Source organism: Schistocerca serialis, chromosome 2, assembly GCF_023864345.2.
Source record: "Schistocerca serialis cubense isolate TAMUIC-IGC-003099 chromosome 2, iqSchSeri2.2, whole genome shotgun sequence".
NCBI classification, from domain to species: Eukaryota; Metazoa; Arthropoda; class Insecta; order Orthoptera; family Acrididae; genus Schistocerca; species Schistocerca serialis.
The window spans coordinates 438,153,580-438,177,271 of NC_064639.1; the positions used below are offsets into that span (position 1 = coordinate 438,153,580).

Consider the following 23,692-nt stretch of genomic DNA (forward strand, 5'->3'; position numbering starts at 1 on the left):
TTTATTTGTACCGATTAACAGCTTAAAATGTAAAAACAGAACAGCATAGTGATATGGGCAAAAATTTAATTCAGGAATTCTTTGAGAAACCTAATGTTTTCTCTCCTCTATCCAATAACTATATTTTGTATGTACTGAATTCTGACCTTTGTTTGCACTTTTTTCTCTGCTATGTTTGATCTGGCTGCCTCAAGTTGCTTTAAGAGCAAACTGAATATTTTTATCATCAGCAGCACTTTTCTTCCTTTTTGCTCCTGTATACTGGACTTCTTACTAAAAACATTTTGCCTCATGCTCCACATTTTTATTTTGGTGGCAGAATTTCAGTGATCAAAAAATGCAGTTTCTGTTATCCCTCACTGGGTAGTTGTTTGTTCCAAATTTTATATTTAAATTTATGTTTTATAATAATTTCTATGCTCCAACATAACATGAATCATGCCACATTCTTCCAGTGTTGTTACTGCCTCCAGTAATTTTGTCTGACACAACCAGAAAAAGTTTGTGAAAAATTTTTTTTGAATGTTAACAATGCAAGAAGAATTAAAATGGTTTATAATATCTGCCAAGTGATGACACACAATTTTGTACCCTACATATGGCTTTAAAGCTGCCCATGAACTGCTTCTTGGTGTACTATGTCATTTAATGAAAATTTATCACAATTAAAATTTAATTTATAGCACAAAACTGCTCACTCTTTCACCTAATCAGTCAGAGTTGTCATGGGGTCAGCTTTCTCATTTTGAGTACTTGGTTTCTACACTGTAGCATGGCACATTGAATCAAGACTTCACCCTTGTAGGGTATGGGTTTGCTACATCATGTCTTTGTAAATGACAAATTTTCAATAGTGTATTTAAGATGATAAAATAATAGTTACTTAGGGACAATACTGATTTTTTAAATAATTTTGTGTGTAAGAGAGCTCCTCCAATGTTCTAGAAAATTCATTTCAATGCCAACATGTGGAAATTTTGTCTTTACTGCTATTTTGTGCCTTGTATATGCTCAGAAATAGAGATATGAAAATCTACTTTACATAAGGAATTTTAGATGTCTGTCATACAGAAACTTACATTTCATAATGGCTGAAATAAAATACTGTACTGTAGACAACTATCACTCGGGCAGGGTAGGGCATTGATGTTTGTCATAACACTATTAGTGAGACTGGATTGCTGGCCAGTACTTACCTACAGTAGGAAAACTTTCAGTTCTGCCAGTGAGGCACACATAGAAGTATGTACACTATAAAAGCTTTTGGTATTAATAGTGCCATCTTTGAGGAAGAGAGAGGAATATATTGGGGAAGCTAAGAAAGGGAAGGCCAGTTCCTTGGGCTTCAGAATGAGAAGAACACGTCTGTTGTGAGGACAAAGGGAGCCAGTGACCTTAGTTTTCTCTCCAGAAAGACAAAAGTTGTGAATTGAGCTGAAGGCAACATGTCTTCATTATTTCACGTAAAATCGTATGAGAAATCTATTGTCCACAAGTAGGTTCATCACATATGATCATATATAGCAATGCAGTTTGAGGCGCCTTGTCACGGATTGTGCGGCCCCTCCTGCCAGAGGTTCGAGTCCTTCCTTGAGCATGGCTGTGTGTGTTGTTCTTAGCATAAGTTAGTTTAAGTAGTGTGTAAGTCTGGGAATTGATGACCACAGCAATTTGGTCCCTTAGGAATTCACACACATTTGAACATCATGCAGTATATTTCATGATTCAAATGGAAACACACACAACTAGAGCAGTGGAAAAGTTTCCTGATATGTCCTTCAACCCCCCCATGAACCATGGACCTTGCCGTTGGTGGGGAGGCTTGCGTGCCTCAGCGATACAGATAGCCGTACCGTAGGTGCAACCACAACGGAGGGGTATCTGTTGAGAGGCCAGACAAATGTGTGGTTCCTGAAGAGGGGCAGCAGCCTTTTCAGTAGTTGCAAGGGCAACAGTCTGGATGATTGACTGATCTGGCCTTGTAACAATAACCAAAACGGCCTTGCTGTGCTGGTACTGCGAACGGCTGAAAGCAAGGGGAAACTACAGCCGTAATTTTTCCCGAGGGCATGCAGCTTTACTGTATGACTACATGATGATGGCGTCCTCTTGGGTAAAATATTCCGGAGGTAAAATAGTCCCCCATTCGGATCTCCGGGCGGGGACTACTCAAGAGGATGTCGTTATCAGGAGAAAGAAAACTGGCGTTCTACGGATCGGAGCGTGGAATGTCAGATCCTTTAATCGGGCAGGTAGGTTAGAAAATTTAAAAAGGGAAATGGATAGGTTGAAGTTAGATATAGTGGGAATTAGTGAAGTTAGGTGGCAGGAGGAACAAGACTTCTGGTCAGGTGACTACAGGGTTATAAACACAAAATCAAATAGGGGTAATGCAGGAGTAGGTTTAATAATGAATAGGAAAATAGGAATGCGGGTAAGCTACTACAAACAGCATAGTGAACGCATTATTGTGGCCAAGATAGATACGAAGCCCACACCTACTACAGTAGTACAAGTTTATATGCCAACTAGCTCTGCAGATGACGAAGAAATTGACGAAATGTATGATGAAATAAAAGAAATTATTCAGATTGTGAAGGGAGACGAAAATTTAATAGTCATGGGTGACTGGAATTCGAGTGTAGGAAAAGGGAGAGAAGGAAACATAGTAGGTGAATATGGATTGGGGGACAGAAATGAAAGAGGAAGCCGCCTGGTAGAATTTTGCACAGAGCACAACATAATCATAACTAACACTTGGTTTAAGAATCATGAAAGAAGGTTGTATACATGGAAGAACCCTGGAGATACTAAAAGGTATCAGATAGATTATATAATGGTAAGACAGAGATTTAGGAACCAGGTTTTAAATTGTAAGACATTTCCAGGGGCAGATGTGGACTCTGACCACAATCTATTGGTTATGACCTGTAGATTAAAACTGAAGAAACTGCAAAAAGGTGGGAATTTAAGGAGATGGGACCTGGATAAACTAAAAGAACCAGAGGTTGTACAGAGATTCAGGGAGAGCATAAGGGAGCAATTGACAGGAATGAGGGAAATAAATACAGTAGAAGAAGAATGGGTAGCTTTGAGGGATGAAGTAGTGAAGGCAGCAGAGGATCAAGTAGGTAAAAAGACGAGGGCTAGTAGAAATCCTTGGGTAACAGAAGAAATATTGAATTTAATTGATGAAAGGAGAAAATATAAAAATGCAGTAAGTGAAACAGGCAAAAAGGAATACAAACGTCTCAAAAATGAGATCGACAGGAAGTGCAAAATGGCTAAGCAGGGATGGCTTGAGGACAAATGTAAGGATGTAGAGGCCTATCTCACTAGGGGTAAGATAGATACCGCCTACAGGAAAATTAAAGAGACCTTTGGAGATAAGAGAACGACTTGTATGAATATCAAGAGCTCAGATGGAAACCCAGTTCTAAGCAAAGAAGGGAAAGCAGAAAGGTGGAAGGAGTATATAGAGGGTCTATACAAGGGCGATGTACTTGAGGATAATATTATGGAAATGGAAGAGGATGTAGATGAAGATGAAATGGGAGATAAGATACTGCATGAAGAGTTTGACAGAGCACTGAGAGACCTGAGTCGAAACAAGGCCCCCGGAGTAGACAATATTCCATTGGAACTACTTACGGCCGTGGGAGAGCCAGTCCTGACAAAACTCTACCATCTGGTGAGCAAGATGTATGAAACAGGCGAAATACCCTCAGACTTCAAGAAGAATATAATAATTCCAATCCCAAAGAAAGCAGGTGTTGACAGATGTGAAAATTACCGAACTATCAGCTTAATAAGTCACAGCTGCAAAATACTAACACGAATTCTTTACAGACGAATGGAAAAACTAGTAGAAGCCAACCTCGGGGAAGATCAGTTTGGATTCCGTAGAAACACTGGAACACGTGAGGCAATACTGACCTTACGACTTATCTTAGAAGAAAGATTAAGGAAAGGCAAACCTATGTTTCTAGCATTTGTAGACTTAGAGAAAGCTTTTGACAATGTTGACTGGAATACTCTCTTTCAAATTCTAAAGGTGGCAGGGGTAAAATACAGGGAGCGAAAGGCTATTTACAATTTGTACAGAAACCAGATGGTAGTTATTAGAGTCGAGGGACATGAAAGGGAAGCAGTGGTTGGGAAGGGAGTAAGACAGGGTTGTAGCCTCTCCCCGATGTTGTTCAATCTGTATATTGAGCAAGCAGTAAAGGAAACAAAAGAAAAATTCGGAGTAGGTATTAAAATTCATGGAGAAGAAATAAAAACTTTGAAGTTCGCCGATGACATTGTAATTCTGTCAGAGACAGCAAAGGACTTGGAAGAGCAGTTGAATGGAATGGACAGTGTCTTGAAGGGAGGATATAAGATGAACATCAACAAAAGCAAAACAAGGATAATGGAATGTAGTCTAATTAAGTCGGGTGATGCTGAGGGAATTAGATTAGGAAATGAGGCACTTAAAGTAGTAAAGGAGTTTTGCTGTTTGGGGAGCAAAATAACTGATGATGGTCGAAGTAGAGAGGATATAAAATGTAGGCTGGCAATGGCAAGGAAAGCGTTTCTGAAGAAGAGAAATTTGTTAACATCCAGTATTGATTTAAGTGTCAGGAAGTCATTTCTGAAAGTATTCGTATGGAGTGTAGCCATGTATGGAAGTGAAACATGGACGATAAATAGTTTGGACAAGAAGAGAATAGAAGCTTTTGAAATGTGGTGCTACAGAAGAATGCTGAAGATTAGATGGGTAGATCACATAACTAATGAGGAAGTATTGAATAGGATTGGGGAGAAGAGAAGTTTGTGGCACAACTTGACCAGAAGAAGGGATCGGTTGGTAGGACATGTTCTGAGGCATCAAGGGATCACCAATTTAGTATTGGAGGGCAGCGTGGAGGGTAAAAATCGTAGAGGGAGACCAAGAGATGAATACACTAAGCAGATTCAGAAGGATGTAGGTTGCAGTAGGTACTGGGAGATGAAAAAGCTTGCACAGGATAGAGTAGCATGGAGAGCTGCATCAAACCAGTCTCAGGACTGAAGACCACAACAACAACAACAACATGTCCTTCAAAATTTGTTGGCATATAAATACTTTTTCCTTGTATGACTTTCTTTTCCTATAGAAGTTGATGGTCAATCACTTTATACCATACTAAAATCAATTTGTCACTCATATAATTACAAATTTCGGGCGAGCTAACGTCACCAGATTGAAATACTATCCTCTACAGTAGACTTCAGTCACCTTCCAAACCTTCATTTCTCATATGCCCTGTGACAAAATCTTCAAAATACTTCTTCATTTTTCTTTACGGAAGTACCCACCAAACTATTAACAAACATTTATTGAGTTGGTTTATTTTGTTAGATGTTCTGTGCTTTGAAAACACATTCATCCCTATTCATTACTATCACAACGGAGGACAGAAATTAACACATTTGCTGAATAACAGCAGCAGCAAACAACAACAACGTTAATGATAAAAAGTCTGTGTTACCAGTGGACTGTGGAGATATTTAACATTACTGTCTTGATGTTCACCGTTATGTGGCTCAACACTCTACATGATGCTCAACATTTGGAAGATGCTGTCCCTGGAAATTGTTATCTTGATTTAAGTATGGTTTGTAAATGTTACGCTGTGAGTATCAATACAGTCCCAATATGGGAATTTATACCAGAAACTTGCATAATTTATTATATTAATTTTTAATGAAACAGTGACTTTGAGGATACAACTGTTACTTGTACTATAGCAGAAATTCCACATGGATGAGGCTTTTCTGAAATTAAAATCTGAGGACTGATTACATTCTGAAGTTACAGTGTTAATTTGCTCTATCACCTCAAAAGGGAGGTGGGGATGAAGAGACATTCTACCTTTAATTAACTGCTATGAGAAAATAACACACAGGACAATTCTACCAAGGTAGGATGTGTGTCATGAATAATTCACATTTGGACATCAATTTTCAAGGAATAGACCTACAAAAGGCACACAGGCAATGCTGTATGTGTTGATACTGGCATCCACCTTTACCTAGTTACAAAGTGAAGAAACTGTGATATATCATCCCTGGCTTTATTTAGGCAAATACTCCATATTCTTTTAGGTGAACATCTGGAACAGATATATTTTCCAGATGTACACCCAAAATATGATGGAATATTCTATCCAACACAAAGAACACAAGCTGGGCAGATGTCTGTCATATTATGAAAGTCAAGTGATCCAAAGTGGTTTTTCCATAGAAAAGCTTTATGCTATTTGTTTTATTTATCAATGTTTTAAATTATTTGGAAAATATTTCATAGGCTTTCCTTCACCAATATAAATCATCAAAAGAAGTCAATAGGATTTCTTATAAAAAGTATAGATATAATTTTATCTTGTTATAACAAATGGTTACATCAAAAATATGCTTTATCATTGCTGATTACAGGACAGAAATATTTCACAATAAAGATCATAATGTAACTGGATAAATTCAGTAATGCAAATATTCTAACTGAATCTACAGAATTACAAACACTGTAAATCAATTATAAATGTCAAAATATAATTATCTTCCTTTAGGAAGTAATACTATTACTTCAGCAGTTGCAGAAGTGATGTAATGGACGGATTTAATGTAATATCATAATTAAAAATCAGTAAATTCATATAAAAACAATAGCATACAATAATAATAACATTTCACTTTCAACACATACAGATATTTCACAAAGTATTTTGTACATTCTAAAATGCTTTTTCGCAATCTAATTAACCAACTAACAAAAAAAAATAATAGCTGCCAGTTACATAACCTTGGAATACTCTTTGGGTTAAAAATACCTTACAACCAAGTCTTCTTTTTTGCTTTTAATTAGTAAAACTTCAGATCATTGATCACTCTGTGATGGCTTATGAATAAAAATTGCCAACATTTGTCTTTTATTATAGTTCAGTCCCTCCATACTAATAACCTGAGATAGGTGAAAGTACAATGTTCAGCTCACAGTATTTTCTTCACTTGTTTTTTGGGGGAAAAAGCAAACATAGATTCCCCAAATAATATAACAGAAATGTCATTGTAAAGGTACACAAAATAATATAACTGATTTCTTAAAGCCAAGGCATAAAATACATAAAATGGTAAAAAAAACTACAATTAAAACTAGCAAATTTCATGTATGAACTCAACATATCACACTGCAGAAATATAGTTATGGAATGTGCATTCATTAAAAATTCAATGAAATTCATATTTAAGTAGATAAAGGAAAAGTGATGGGAATGTTTGCACATACATGTTAACATATAAAATACTACTTTTCATATTATACAACAAATAACATATGTATCTTTTTTTTCAATTTTGTACAGTAAGGTTCTTGATCCCTAGTGTAAATCTTCCTTCAGTGGTACACAGGTGTAAACTATGGGCTATCGCTGGACAATGTGTGGCAACACCACCATCAAAAGGAGGACAGATATGCTGACGCTCAAAGCTGCTGCACCAGCCAAACGACAGTTAAACATGTCATACCTGTGCCACAAAACATCAATATGAACAGTAACATGAAAAAAAAAGTAATGAACAGTCAACATAAGGTTACAGCTTCGACTGGATATGTATGCCTGCTGCCAAACGCTGTGTGATAAGAGCTGCCAGGGTTTGTCCTGAACAATTTTCGAATAAAACAAGAATATAGGTAGTATGTTAATCATGCCCACAGTGATTCAGTATAGAACATTCATAATATTCAACTATACGCCCTGAATATCAAACTGTTAAGAAACTTCAAAATAATTTGCTTAACAAACAATATGTGTATAATATGAATAAAACACCTGAGGTGGTTGACAATACTGTGGTATAGTTATATTTCTTCTACTGAAAGAGAAGACTTTTGACTGAATGGTGGCCAGAATATTATGACTTTTGTTCAGTTTCCAAAATGAAAGAGTCTTTGGAAGAAAAGGCATTACAGGAGTTTGGTGAACTGGAAGACAATTATTTCAGAATAAACTTTCTCATAAATTAAAATCTAAGCAGAGGATAAAATTTCTCTTCTGATATTCTGTAATATGCTGTAGCAGAAAAAGTAAAACCTTTATGCACATTAGGCAAGGATCAGTGAATGCACAATACTCCATATGCACAGGTACCAATAAAACATTAAGGTGAGGCTATGTGATTCTTAGAGTTTTCCTGGTATAAAGAGTATTCCATGAGGTTTCAGAATTGCAGCCAAATAACTTCAACATCTTGCAATGATATTTTTGTAGACAAGCATGCAATCATCTTCAGATGAGTGTTTTAATCTCAAGATCGCTGGTGCACAGTGTTAAGTTTATACAAATAATTGGTGATTTTCTTACTGGGCTGTGAGTAATGAGTTCAGCAATCATTTCCCAAGCACCTTTCACATACTGTGCGTGTAGTATGACCAATGCAAGTTTTGCCACATTGGCATGGTGTTCCATTGACTCTAGCCTTCCGAAAACCTAGATCATACTTATTGAGCTAAGAAGAAAACTGGTCTTTGTAGATGGTCAGAAAATTTTAAGATATTTCTTTAGGGTTCTGCCTAATTTCAACAAAATACTGCTGACATATGGGAAGAATGCCTTTGAGTTTAGCAGCCCTTCTCCCCTTGATCTTGTGAGTGGTTACATTTCTTCCTCTTTAAAGTTGTGCTAATCCCTTGTGGAGAATATCCATTGTATTTGAACACAGAATGTGTGTGTGTGTGTGTGTGTGTGTGTGTGTGTGTGTGTGTGTGTGTGTGTTCTATGTCTACATCTCCATGGCTACTCTGCAAATCACATGTAAGTGCCTGGCAGAGGTTTCACTGAACCACCTACACAATAATTCTCTATTATTCCAATCTTGAACAGCACACAGAAAAAAGAATGCTTATACCTTTCCCTGTGAGCTCTGGTTTCCCTTATTTTATTTAATGATTGTTTCTCCCTATGTAGGTTGGTATCAAAAAAATATTTTCACATTCAGAGGAGAAAGTTGGTGAATGAAATTCTGCGAGAAGATTCTGCCGCAACGAGAAATGCCTGCCTTTGTTTAAATGATGGACACCCCAAATCCTGCATCATGTCAGTGACTCTCTCCTCTACTTCTGGATAATACAAAATGTGCTGCTCTTCTTTAAACTTTCTCGATGTACTCTGTTAATTCTATTTGGTAAGGATCCCACACCACACAGCAGTACTCCAAAAGAGGATGGCCAAGTGTAGTGTAGGCAGACTCTTTAGTAGATCTGTTGCATCTTCTAAGTGTCCTGCCAACAAAACGCTGTTCATCTACTTTGTGAAGCTGTCCCTATCAGGTTTGACATGTGGTCTAACTACTTTATGGAAACTATTAGTTCCACTTGGAGTTATCAAAAGTGGCTTGTGACAATTGGTGTAAAGGAAGTCTATTTCCTCACATAGTCCTAACAGACTGATAACAATCACGGAAAGTTAAAAAACAGCCAGAACTTGGATTTTACATATCAGGTAAATAAGACTGTGGCTGGAGACAGGATCTGCATGGACCATAACATGTAGACAGATGGAGGAAGGGATGGAAAGACTGGCTGACACAGACATCATAAAGCGAGCGAATACAATTCTAAGAAAAATTTTGTGTGTGTGTGTGCCAAAAGTCTTCAGTATGTATGTGTGGACATATAAAAGAAGCAGAGCATACCTATACAATTTAAATGGAATAATATGAATTATGCTGTGGTTTTGTGGGTTAAGATGCCACGTGTTTCACACAAGAATTGTGTACATATTTGCATTGGATAATCATAAATGAAATACACTTGTGTGAACTGCATTCTTACCTGGTTGGTTTGTCAACAACTATGTTCCCAAATTCAGCTTCTACTAGCTGACCATCAAAGTACGTAATCTGATCTTCAAATGGGTATTCGTAACCTTGACGGCATTCACACTTGTAGTTTCCAGTTTCATATCCACGGCCAAGAATTGGGACACACTAAAAATAATACAACTGTGTCAGTACTCATAATAAATTGTATTTAAGTAAGAAACAACAATATGTAAACACTTACATAGGATGTTTTCCTGTCACATTTATGAGTTCCCTTAAATGCATTTGGTGCATAATACTTGTCAGGACATTGGTTGACATCCAGCTGCATCAAGTCCATTGTTACTGCCACAACACCCCTTCAACAATCCCAAAAATGTAAAATTAGGAAGACAGACACACTATGGCTGCTGAGTCAGAACTTCTATTACGTGAAAACAACTAACAATGTATATACTTTAGTTCTGTTAATGGGGTGCTGTTGTTCATATTTACACTATAATAAATCCAGTCAAACAAACACTAAACTAAAGTGTAAAGAATCATCAGCTTCTAAAGGCTATACCTTGTCAGTGCAAAGTCTTCTCTATTTAATGCTGCCTTCTTCACAACTTCTTTACTTGCAAAAAATCTTTTACTAATTTTCCCTTGGCCTCACCTTGGTTTTTGGATATTTTACAAACTTGTTTTGTCTATATTAAAGTCCAAAATGTTTCATTTTCCTTCTTTGGATAGTTGCTATGAAATTTATTTGCTCCTTGATTCCTTTCAAAGCATCTTCATTGGATTTTCTTTCTGCCCAGCTGGCCCTTGTCAACCTTATCTAAAGCCACACTTCCATCTCTGTCTTCAACAGTGTTCAAGTTTCAAAACCACATAGAAGCAAAATGCTGATGAATGTCTTTGGGAAAAAAAAGTTTTCTTTTCTGTATTAAATGACTTGTTTTCTAACAGTTGTTCTCTCTCTGAATGAAAATTTTGCTGTTGTAGTTTTTATTTATTTACAAGCTGCATCTGTTGTTTTCAGTAATTAAGGTACTCCAACAGAATTTATCAACTTTTGCTATTTCATTTCTTTCAATTTTGTTGGTGGGTGTTCTCTATTAATTTACAGCAGCCATGGAGTAATGAGTGGTAGAATAATTTTACTTTTATTCATGACTTGCCACCTTAAAAAGAATGTATTACCATTTGCAATTTGACTTCAAGTATTTATCACCATACAGTATATTCAAATTGGCCTCCAGTGATCCTGCAGCACTAAGTTTAGACTTGACAAGGCTGGAGAAAGTAACTGAAAGGGGGTTTTATGGCACTTGTCTTAAGCTGTTTACAGAAATAATGGAAAATATAAACCAGGGTCAGAAGATATGTTTTGACACCCGCTTCTCCCGTATACCGTATTTAGCTGATTAAGATGCAGTTATTTCCCAGATTTGCCATTCGAAGAATACGGGGTCATCTTATATTCACAGATTAAACTATTCCTGCTCAGATCAATGTTTTTAAGTAGTTTATATATTTAAAAACAAAGATGATATGACTTACCATACAAAAGCGCTGGCAGGTCGATAGAAACACAAAAAAACACATACATACACTCAAAATTCTAGCTTTCGCAACCAATGGTTGCTTCGTCAGGAAAGAGGGAAGAAGAGGGAAAGACGAAAGGATGTGGATTTTAAGGGAGAGGGTAAGGAGTCATTCCAATCCCGGGAGCGGAAAGACTTACCCTAGGGGGAAAAAAGGACAGGTATACACTCGCACACACACACATATCCATCCACACATACACAGACACAAGCAGACATTTGTAAACGCAAAGAGTTTGGGCAGAGATGTCAGTCGAGGCGGAAGTGCAGAGGCAAAGATGTTGTTGAAAGACAGGTGAGGTATGAGCGGCGGCAACTCGAAATTAGCGGAGGTTGAGGCCTGGCGGATAACGAGAAGAGAGGATATACTGAAGGGCAAGTTCCCATCTCCGGAGTTCTGACAGGTTGGTGTTAGTGGGAAGTATCCAGATAACCCGGACGGTGTAACACTGTGCCAAGATGTGCTGGCCGTGCACCAAGGCATGTTTAGCCACAGGGTGATCCTCATTACCAACAAACACTGTCTGCCTGTGTCCATTCATGCGAATGGACAGTTTGTTGCTGGTCATTCCCACATAGAATGCATCACAGTGTAGGCAGGTCAGTTGGTAAATCACGTGGGTGCTTTCACATGTGGCTCTGCCTTTGATCGTGTACACCTTCCGGGTTACAGGACTGGAGTAGGTGGTGGTGGGAGGGTGCATTGGACAGGTTTTACACCGGGGGCAGTTACAAGGGTAGGAGACAGAGGGTAAGGAAGGTGGTTTGGGGATTTCATAGGGATGAACTAAGAGGTTACGAAGGTTAGGTGGATGGCGGAAAGACACTCTTGGTGGAGTGGGGAGGATTTCATAAAGGATGGATCTCATTTCAGGGCAGGATTCGAGGAAATCGTATCCCTGCTGGAGAGCCACATTCAGAGTCTGGTCCAGTCCCGGAAAGTACCCTGTCACAAGTGGGGCACTTTTGTGGTTCTTCTGTGGGAGGTTCTGGGTTTGAGGGGATGAGGAAGTGGCTCTGGTTATTTGCTTCTGTACTAGGTCGGGAGGGTAGTTGCGGGATGTGAAAGCTGTTTTCAGGTTGTTGGTGTAATGGTTCAGGGATTCCGGACTGGAGCAGATTCGTTTGCCACGAAGACCTAGGCTGTAGGGAAGGGACCGTTTGATGTGGAATGGGTGGCAGCTGTCATAATGGAGGTACTGTTGCTTGTTGGTGGGTTTGATGTGGACGGACGTGTGAAGCTGGCCATTGGACAGATGGAGGTCAACGTCAAGGAAAGTGGCATTTGGAGTAGGACCAGGTGAATCTGATGGAACCAAAGGAGTTGAGGTTGGAGAGGAAATTCTGGAGTTCATCTTGACTGTGAGTCCAGATCATGAAGATGTCATCAATAAATCTGTACCAAACTTTGGGTTGGCAGGCCTGGGTAACCAAGAAGGCTTCCTCTAAGCGACCCATGCATTTCGAAATCTATTCTGTCGTCTTATTTTCTCTTTCTGTTTTTGCCAGTAGGTTCACTTGATTCACCTGGTCCTACTCCAAATCCCATGCCACTTTCCTTGAGTGTATGTATGTGTTTTTTTGTGTTTCTATCGACCTGCCAGCGCTTTTGTATGGTAAGTCTCATCATCTTTGTTTTTAAATATATTTTTCCGGCATGGAATGTTTCCCTCCATTATATTTTTATGTAGTTTAATAGACGAATATATGGGTCATCTTACGGTTACAGATGAAGCTTTAGCTAATGGTGTTGCATACAAATTTATTTCAAGGAATTCTAAAGTGTGGGGATTAGTAAACAATGCTTACATTTGAATAGGCTAGAGATTTCCCAATACACCGAAGCACTCAATACAGTACTGACCTGGATTGAACAGTCACGTGGTATTTGACATCTGGCACCACTGCAATTTGCAAGGGATACACAGGAAACTATAAACTAGCCGGTACAACAATCTAAAGCTCTGCTGAAAAATTGACAATTTTGTGGAACACAGTGATTCTGTCAACTTACAAACTTTTGTTGTATTTGAACAGGTTTGTAATGAAAGTCGTCCTACATGTATGCATACCATACATATACCATACATTTCTGCTGCTTTTAAGTAAAGTTAACATTCAAAGGCAAAAATCTAATCCTTCAAAAACCATTACTTGATTCTGAACCCAAGTCAATACTTTTATCTGCTTGTGAGAAACTGTAATGATTTACCAAGTGAGTTGAAAATAAGAAATTCAGTTGTTTTTGCATATTAGAATATCGGGGAAAAACATCAGCAGCTTTACAGCAAGATGGTGAAATTAAGATGAAACGAGAAAGAAAATTAATCCAGAATTAAAAGTGTAACAGACAAAATAAATGACACTGAACTGCCTGCAATTGTTATCACAAGAAAGGCTCATCATAGAGATAGTAAAACCAGACGGCTCTAGCTCACTGGATGAGCAAAAGTTCGAGAACTGCAGTGAATCATGATTGCAGCCTTTTATTTATGTATTAGTTTCTGTTGTTACATATGACCTGTACCCCAGAGGATATTGCCATCTATATTTCACTATTGCTAAAGCATAGCACTATGGAAGGGTTGGAGAGGGGACAGTGACATCAGTTTGGCTGAGGACTACGATAACTGGAGGGTGGGGAGTGACTAGCAGACAGCAAATTTCATGTTGCTAACCATGGGAATCCATTCTGTGTACTTTGGCTGTTAAGATCATGTATCATGTTTAAACTGCAGTTAATCCATTTGTCCTTAGAATCGAATTGACTTTAAAACTGGAAAATTACTCAACATAGCATACAAATCTGCAGGAGATGCTAAAAGTCTAGACTGGGGCCACTGGCATACTTACCTATTCCATGCAGAAATATTGTGGATACAAAGCCAATGAGAAAGTGACAGGCAGACGATATGTGTGATAGCAGCACACAGAGGAACATTATCTCATCAATATATACACAAAATCTGCTCCGTTTTTCTCAAATCCCACCCAACCACAACCCCAGTAATTGTAACATCTTCAGGAGAAATAGCCAGATATTTGTGGCACTACTGTCCTGTTATGATGATGATGGTGATAATGAAAAATAGTGATATGACATATGACAGGCTAAAATAAAAATAGGCACTATAGATAAAAATAATGCAAACAATTACTTTCATCTATTTTATTACTCCTCATATTATCAAAATTAACAAGGAATAAATGACCTTAATTTAGAATCTGTGAAATGTTCATGAGAAACATCTTAAAACAAGGAGGGTTGTCTTATATTCAGGATCATCTTATACTCAGGTAAATACAGTATTACCCTATTGTCTCTACATTTTACTATCTCACTTGGTGGTAATAATTTAATAAATGAAGAGTGTTTGTTGTATGCATCTGAAAGGAAGTCATGGCTCTTTGCTACTCTTGTGGCACTAAACCTTATTCATGTGTCTTGACACCACCCCTCACAAGCTTTATTACTAAAAACCTGTTTTATGCTAGAGGAAGGGGGTATGAAGAGTGCAAGCAGCTAAAAATTTATAAATTACACCTAATCTGAAAAAACATCTTTTTCAAAAAGTTGGTGGATGTAATGAAGGAAAATTGTGACTGGTGAAGGAGGGGTGCTATTGTTGAGGGACACACACACACACACACACACACACACACACACACACACACACACACCTCCTTAGCAGTACATACTTGAATTCCAGTTTGCTCTTAATACTGTCCCAACCAAAGAATGGTGCTGCATAGGTAATTATCCATTTTGGCACTTTGCCTTCACAATCAAAGAATGGCGATGTCCAGTATCCGTGGTCCAAATTGGCGGCTCTGAAACAATAATTTCTTGTAGAATATCGTAAATATGATCTATGCTGTCTATAGCTGTAGTTTTGTATAACAAGTGGCCACTTTAAGTCTGGATTCTCCCAAATTTTGCTATTTTACCACACAAAATTATCAAATGTGAATGAGCTCTAACAATCTGGTTTAGCCCCTTATTGGTGCTAATATCTGATTTGCTATTTTGTGTACAAAACTGTCGTTTAGCAGATGGAGCACACTCATATAAATAAGTAACTTACAAGACAAATTGTTGCATCTAAATAACGTAGGCTCTCTTCAACCCAAATGATGTTTGAACATTGGAGAGCTTTGCCAGGTGATGTGCTGTTGGAGGTGCCCTTCTTCTGACCTATGAGCTATTTTATCCAGCCAGTTAACAGTGGGACCTACACTTTAATGAAAACTCTGAACCATGGTGCAACTTTGCATTTTTCACATATTTAAATCATTACCAGAAGTGACAAGTAACAGAAAGAACTACGAGAACTGATGATCGAACCCCCAATCTTAGAATTTGTAGTCTGACACTTATGTATTGAGCCACCACATCATATCATACATACCTTGAAGATTTTTAATTAAACAATAATTCTCTTACTTTCTTTCATGACTAGTACAAGAAATGGTACGTACATTGATGACATGCTGCTAGTACAATAAGTTGAAAACTCTGACATGGTTGAATATCATCATACATCACACAAAAGATAGCTCCTTCTAAATATGCTAACTACTACGAACTGTGAATGGCAGCTCTAGATTTACAGGTATCTCCAAGATAATTTGAATTTGATTTACGGGAGGCAGAACAACCTAGCAGTTTTGTATGTGCGAACAGCATTACCTGTAGAAAGTTGGGAAGCGTTCGTGTTTCTTCAAATATTCTCCCATTTCATTGAAGCGAATCTTAATTTTCAGATTGAATTTTTCGAGAGAGTCAAAATTTGTGGACCACCGCTGTTTCAAGAATCTGAACCACTCATTGTTTGTATAAACTTCATCTGAAAATAGACATCAATCAATAAATGGTAAAAGCAAGATTTCACAAAATAAAAATGTCATGGGTAACAATAACAGATTTTTTATTGTGGGTGTTGTTACACAAACCTGAGTGATGAAGAAACTCATTTGTAATTCAGGATATATGAAATGATGTTAACTCTTAAGAGTATTTAAAACATATACTTCATATCACTTAATAAGACATTTTAATACTTGAAGATTATCATTTATGTTAATTTAAGATATGTTCATATTAAATTAACACATGTGAAGGTGTCCAATTAACCTTACATTACATACTGAAAATGAATCACCACACTACATATTTCAGAGCACACACTGTACTTAAGAAATTCGAGAATATACACTTACTGCCTGGAAACTTTATTTGTGAAGATTAAACAGCTATGTTAAACTGTCAGTGACAAAACACACAGAAAGTAATAATTCAAAATTTAGCTAATGTTTGGCGAATAGTCAATGTTGGAACAGATCTATGATATATTTCTACCAATCTAAATTCACAAGAAATACGGTATAAATAGTTTCTCGTGTCTGTCAACACACAACCCTTACACTTGCATTATGTTATCAATGTATGATGCACCATAATTTGATATTCTATTCTGGTGAAACGCAAGCTACACCTACCAAATAGTTAACTACATTTTCTAATGATCTTCTTTCAGTATACAAGTCAACTAATACATATGGAGTAGGATCTCCCATTAGCATCACCTAAAATATGGTTCTAAATACATTCAACTTTTAAACAGTTAAACCATTAAATTTAAGAGCAGCAATGCATATATTGAAATAGATGCCAAATAATCTATGCTGATACAAAAAAAGAGAGTAATTAATTTACCCTTATTCATTGTAGTAACTTATAAAATGCCCCCTGAGAGAGCTTCGGTTTTCTTAGCTGTAAATATCTGACAGTTGAAAAGCGAATGAAGTTTTCACACTTTGGTATGGTATTGCTAAATATTTGAAAGAAAGAAATGGGATCAACAGAAAAATCAAATAGTAGTGTACTGTTCAGAAGATATGTTAGTTATCCTTTGAGATACATTAATTATCCGACAAGAAGTTACTAAAGACAGAAGAAATATGTCAGTAACAGTAGTGAAGCAAAAACACATACTGCATGAAAAAACCAATGTCTAAAAAATAAGACCTACCTGACAGGGAGCTAATGACAAATAGATACACAACGTGTAGTGTTGGCTTCCATGGCTGTTGTCAGTGCTAATAAAATTTTTCAAGTTATGTGATCACATTGTCAATATGTAAAATTCTCCAATGATGAGTCAACAAATACTATGAGAAAGGGAGTTTGCAACAGTGGCCAAACGTTGCCGAATTCTACATTTTGCAATGTGGTCCCATACCCAGAAGAATTTTATTGACAGGTACAAGTGCTAGTCTTTGTCCTGCATAAATGATAAAAGTATCAGGGAAGGAAAAAACTATGATGGCATGCAAATAGTCAGTAGTAGCATATAAAGAACTAAAGCTTTTCAGTATGACTTAACAATAATGGTTACAAACAGCCACAAAAATAAAAAAGGTGTCACACATATCTCATTTGGTCAGCCTAATATTTATATAACATGTGCTACTAGGTTGAATATAAGAAAACATGCCTGGTTGTTTAAGCCTTGCAAGGTCTTCCACTTTGTATTTTCTTGTGTTCAGCTGCGTCTTGTATGCAAATGGTGCAAAAAATGTTCTGTTTGTGAATTTGTTGCGTTCCCAGTATGTTCCAGCAGACCAGATACGGCTATCACCCATGACAAGAGCAAGTGTCTCTGCAATCATCTGGTCTTCTGTCAGCTCCTTATCTGCTACTCGCTTTCCTGAATATACTTCCTTAGGATCAGAAACCTAAATAAATGTAGAAAGTAATCAACATTAGTTAATTACAGAAAACTGAAAGTAGTGCTTTTTACTTTTTGTTTTATAGCTTTGAGACACTAATTATGTAGAGCCCAAAAGTGTGACTCATAAAAATAATACAATTTTTCTGTAGTATTCTAAATTAATTAATTAGTTATAGGCATTTTGGGAAGACGCAATCTCCAATATTTGCTAGTTTATAAGTGCCAAAATTCCACTTGTTCCAGCAGGACAGATAAATTTAGCACTGAAATATCAGACATAATTCAAGGAAGAATGTACTGCAAAAGAGAGTGAAAGACACTCTCTTGCACTCAGGGAATCGATTTATTAGTTTGCAATAAAAAGCTCTTTAAATTACAGAACAACAAGTTAATTACATATCTAAGAACTTTGTATGGGTAAACAGAATGTCCATTACTGAGCTTCTTCCATCCCCACCATGCGATGTGTTTCTTTAAAGTAAATTATGTTCCGAAACATTACTGTGTTTTACCTTTTCTCTCTGTCTTTCATTTTCAGAAAACAATGTAAATTTTCAAATACAGCATCAACCACCATTCTGAATTTGTTAAATTTTCTTGAAATGAAATCAAACTTTGACATTCATATCAAATATTTTCATGTTACACTATCCTAAATCATGTTTTTGCTTCCCTATTCTAACTTGTCTTTTCTTACGTATTATATTTACACTCATAAAAATCATGTTGTGAGCTCACAGTTTTTGTATTAGTTCATGCTGTCTTTTTAAATTGCATGCCCAAATCTCTTATACTGTAAGAGAATTTCCTTACACATCACGTGCAAGATTTTGTCTCAACAGTGTGTTAACACTATTGTGGGTGTGAGTGACAACAGAATTTGTCTTCATTCAATCTTTCTGAAGATTTAATTTTATTAACCAAAGATGAAAAGGTTACACTAACCCCAAGCAAGTGTTCAGAAACATTTAAATAACTGAAATACAGATTCCTGTGTTGGAATGAGGAAGACAAGAGAAAGAACAAAGTGGCAATGATCATTTGAATCTTTGGAGTCTACTAGTTGCTGTATTTACCCCATTATAAAACGAGGTTTTTCCCCAAATTTGTCATTTGAAAGATAAACTGTCGTCTTCTATTTGCAGATTAAACTATTGCAGGTCAACATTTTTACATTGTTTTGTAGAGTATATCGGGTAGTCTTACATTTATAGAGGTTGTCTTGCATTTAGATATAAAACTTTCACTGTTGAGGTCACACGCAGTATTAATGTTACTGACTACAATTCTTATTGTGAGAATAAATTACAATGGCAACACCCATCATGGCGATAGTACCAACAACACCACTAGATTGTGGGATGAGAAGAAGTTCTAGAATGGGACTGAATCGTAACTGCTTGTTAAACAATACTCATGTTCCATCATGCTCAAGATTTCCTGATATGCCAAAGTGCTTGACACAGTATTGATGTTGCTCAAATAAGCACATGACACGGACTCGCACAGCACTAGTGCAAGAGATACGTGAGAAACTATAAACTAGCCACTTCAACAGTCTATTGCTCTGATTAAAATTTGACAATTTTGTGAAATGCAGGAGGAACTATTATTAAATTGTTGAACAAGTTTGCAACAAACATTCTCATACACGTATGGGTACTGTTTACAAACAATAATGCTGATTTTTAAGTAAAGGTGATCCTCAAAAACGGAAATTAAGTTCATTGATTCAGAACCCAGACTAGTGTTTTACATGATTATGAGAGATTACAATGAATTAAACTAAGTAGATTGTGAAAAGAAATTCAGTCACTGTTCATGTATTGATACCAGCTTTAAATCAGCTTTAGAACATGGTGACATTCAATTAAAACATGAAGGAAAATTAATCCCAAACGAAATCTCTAACGAAGGAAAGGAAACATATTAAACTGACTACAATTCTTATTGTGAGAATAAATTACAATGGCAACACCCATCATGGCGATAGTACCAACAACACCACTAGATTGTGGGATGAGAAGAAGTTCTAGAATGGGACTGAATCGTAACTGCGATTTTTTATTAAAGTATAATGTAGTGTTGTTACATATGACCTGCACACCAGAAGATATTGCAGTCTGCTTTTCACAGTTGCTCAAGCTCAGTACTATGGAAGGGTTAGAGGGGGAAACAGTGACATCAGCTTGGCTGCGAACTAGGATGCTGGTGGGGAGGGAGCAGGGGGGGGGGGGGGGGGCGCAAGCAGCAAATTTCATTGTGTTGCCAACCATGGGACCCTGTACCATGTACTTCGCTTTTTATGAACCTCTGCTGTATCTATACTGCAGCCTGCCTGAAACCATTTATAGTCGCAAGTGAACTTCCTTTAAAACTGGACAAATATTAGACAGTAGTATTCCTTTATGCAGGAGATAGTAAAAGTCTTGATAGAGGCCAGTGGCGTTCTTATATGTTTCTTGGTGCAATGTTGTCGTCACTGTGATGTATGAGAGGAATGAGTGGAGATGTGTTGAGATGTCTCAGCTGCCGATTCTACACAGCCAATGATAGAGCAGTGGGCACGCGATATGTTTGGAAACAAGAGACACTGAACATTCTTACATCACTATAGAAGCGAAATCCAATGTGTACTCAGAAGAAAACAGCTGTGTTCTCAGGATCCACCGTAACGGCAACCTCAGAAATAGCAATAGATTCAAAGATACAAATTTCACAGCTGTAGTACAGATGATGATGATTAAAAATAGTGATACCACAGACTATAGGGTTCGTAAGCAAAAAAGCTAGAAAAGAAAATGTTTTGAAAATTAATGTAAACTATTCCTTTTTGTTCATTTTACTTCTCCAAGTATTATAAAAAAGTAGACAATCTATAAATGGCGTAAATTTAGAATAGGTATAATGTTAACTTTTTGGCAGGTACTTTATGTCAATAAAAACAGTTTGTAATTTTGATTAATCAGAATATGTTTAAAAATAAATTTTTCTTGTGGAGCACCTTAAAAAAAGGGGGAGGGGGGGGCATAGTCATCTTCTACTCGGGTAAACACAATAATTGCAATATTGTGTATATCACACAGAGATTGTGAAATTTACCTGTATGACAATTTAATTTAAATAATGGTCAGAATGGAAAGGGAAAAAGAGGGAGTTGGGATTCCACAGGCAGTAATGGACAAACTGAGGTAAAAGTGAAAAATGGGTTATGGAGAAGTGTTAGAAAGAAGGGAATTCAAAAGGCCAAAATGAAAAAGAGACAACAAAGATCAGAAACAAAACAAATTTTCAGTATTATTTAACTATTTTTGTCCCACTGAAGAAATAAAATTTTTAGCTGATGCAAACGCTTGGGACACTGACAGATGTGCACAATTTTGCATTTTTTGGTCATTCAGACTGCTATATAATCATGACATATTTAGTTTCATGATCTAAAGAAGCCTTTCGTGCACGTATGTTGACTGAAATAATATATCACATTTGCAATGTCATCATGGAGATGTGAAAACTCTTCCCGAGGAAAAATTTTAGGAACTCCTGAGCAGTTTTAACGCAAAACAATTTGTCTTATAAATAACGCAAAACAATTTGTCTTATAAACGGGAATTTTACTGCAGGTTGATGAGTTCCATCTACACGTGCTCATGGGTGCTTTCAACTAAGAAAGCAAATGGTTCCAAAAACAGATGGCGCAATTGGCAGTGTCCTCAAAATGTTTAGAAGACTATCCTTTAATTTTTTTAATGTCACAATGAATTCTCAAAAACTCATGTATTCTTTAACACCAGTGAGCTTAGTGAAACATATGGTGCTTTTTTTGGAATTTGTCCTTCTGTAATGCTATTTTCCTTTTAAATGCATCCCAGCAAAATCAGAAATATGCTGTTTCTCACACTGCAACGTCTTACTGTGGGCAGCGTGCAGTAAAGTCCATGTAAAATGTAAGGTCTGCAATCCATTCTGGAAGCTCTTAATTTTCATTCCTGCTTTCTTTTTACCTTCAGAAATTCAATAATTTAGCAGGAGTTAATTGAAAATTCATTCCCATGCATGCCCCTAAACTTAACCAATGTACTTTTCAGTAATACATGCAGTGTTCATACTCTTCGTTTAATTCCATCAAGAGCTTTTGCAACAGGCAGCATAATACTGTGTATGACTTCCGAAAACTTTGTATTCGTACCACCAATTTTATCAAGTGCTCTGTGCCAGAAAATTTAGCACAAAGTCCTTCTTGATCAACAGAACAAAGAATCCTGTACAAATCACCTGTCGATTGCTGTAATGTTTTGCTCAAGCACCATCCACTAAAGCTTTAATTCTTTCTGAATGGTGTTGTAATGTCACTCCAGAGCAAGTCTATGGTACACGTTGATTATATGACTGCATAATAGGTTCTGAGAATTCTCAAACTTCTCTTCTCACGATAGATTCCTAGACTGTTTCTTTCTGTGCAAACAGCCACTGGACCCATGAACTTCATGTATAGCACAGACAAACAGTGATAGATGAATGGAGCTGACTCCACAACTCAGTCAAACTGAAGAAGTCTTGCCAACAGAAAACTGTCTTGCCATACTGCTAAATGAAATGTTGTGCTTCCAAGAATGACCAAGCAAAGCTAAGATATACTGAGTAGTGCCCAGAAAGGCTGAGCCTCGGTCTTCAAGTATGCAGCACATGTGCACCCACACAGTTTTGGACACTGTGGCTGACCCTGATCTAGAGAAATAGAGTGACTTGCTCAGAGACAGTAAGGAGGTAGGAAACAGTGGAAATGTACAAGACAAGTTTGAGAAGTTTAAAGAACCACCACCCGACATCAGCTCTAATGCAATAAGGTTCCTGCATAAGAACCGAGTATCCTTTATGAATAAGCTCGTGTTAGTGCTCTGGGTAGAGATCTGTGGTGTGGATGTGTCTCTGGCATTGTTCCTGTGTCATGATTTGTTAGAATGGAAAAAACTGATATTCGGAGCAGTGATTAAGTACTTTGTAAAGAAAGTTATGAAAGCAATGTAGATTCATGCCAATTTTTAGAACACACAGACAGACTCTGCTCCTTCATATTCAACTGTTGCCAAACGGACAAATGAGTTTGAATTTGTTTGGGGCAGCTCAGATGATCACATGCGTAGTGGTCGACCAATATGTGCCACTACACCAGAAATTATTGCAAAACTGCATAAAATGGTCATGGAGGATTGCTGACTGAAAGTGCGAAAAATTTATGAAGCTGTAGGGATGTCATCTGATTGAGCATATCACATCAGACAGTGGAAATGGATCTGAGAAAATTATCTGCTAGGTGGATGCCATAAATCGTAACACAGGATTAGAAACGAATCAGAATGAAAACAACCAAACAATGTTTGATGCATTTTCACGGCAACCAACAAGATTTTTTTGAAGTGGTCTGCAACCACAGATGAAATTTGAGTGAACTGCTATACCCAAGAGACAAAAAAGGTCAAAGCATTGGAATAATGTTGACTTACCACTATCAAAGAAAGC

General features: G+C 37.1%; 1 protein-coding gene across 1 annotated transcript in view; it reads right to left on the reverse strand.

Annotated features, from left to right (window-relative positions):
- Positions 1-6,425: 6,425 nt before the first annotated feature.
- The window catches only part of LOC126457309 (uncharacterized), a 61,344-nt gene continuing 44,077 nt past the window's right edge, over positions 6,426-23,692 (reverse strand). Inside the window, exons 9-14 of the mRNA XM_050093495.1 lie at positions 17,936-18,176; positions 16,129-16,285; positions 15,138-15,269; positions 10,088-10,205; positions 9,857-10,011; positions 6,426-7,551 (exon numbers count right to left, since the gene is read on the reverse strand). Of these exons, the coding sequence (XP_049949452.1) occupies positions 7,449-7,551; positions 9,857-10,011; positions 10,088-10,205; positions 15,138-15,269; positions 16,129-16,285; positions 17,936-18,176 (906 nt within the window). The 3' untranslated portion in view covers positions 6,426-7,448. The remainder of the gene's footprint in view (positions 7,552-9,856; positions 10,012-10,087; positions 10,206-15,137; positions 15,270-16,128; positions 16,286-17,935; positions 18,177-23,692) is intronic.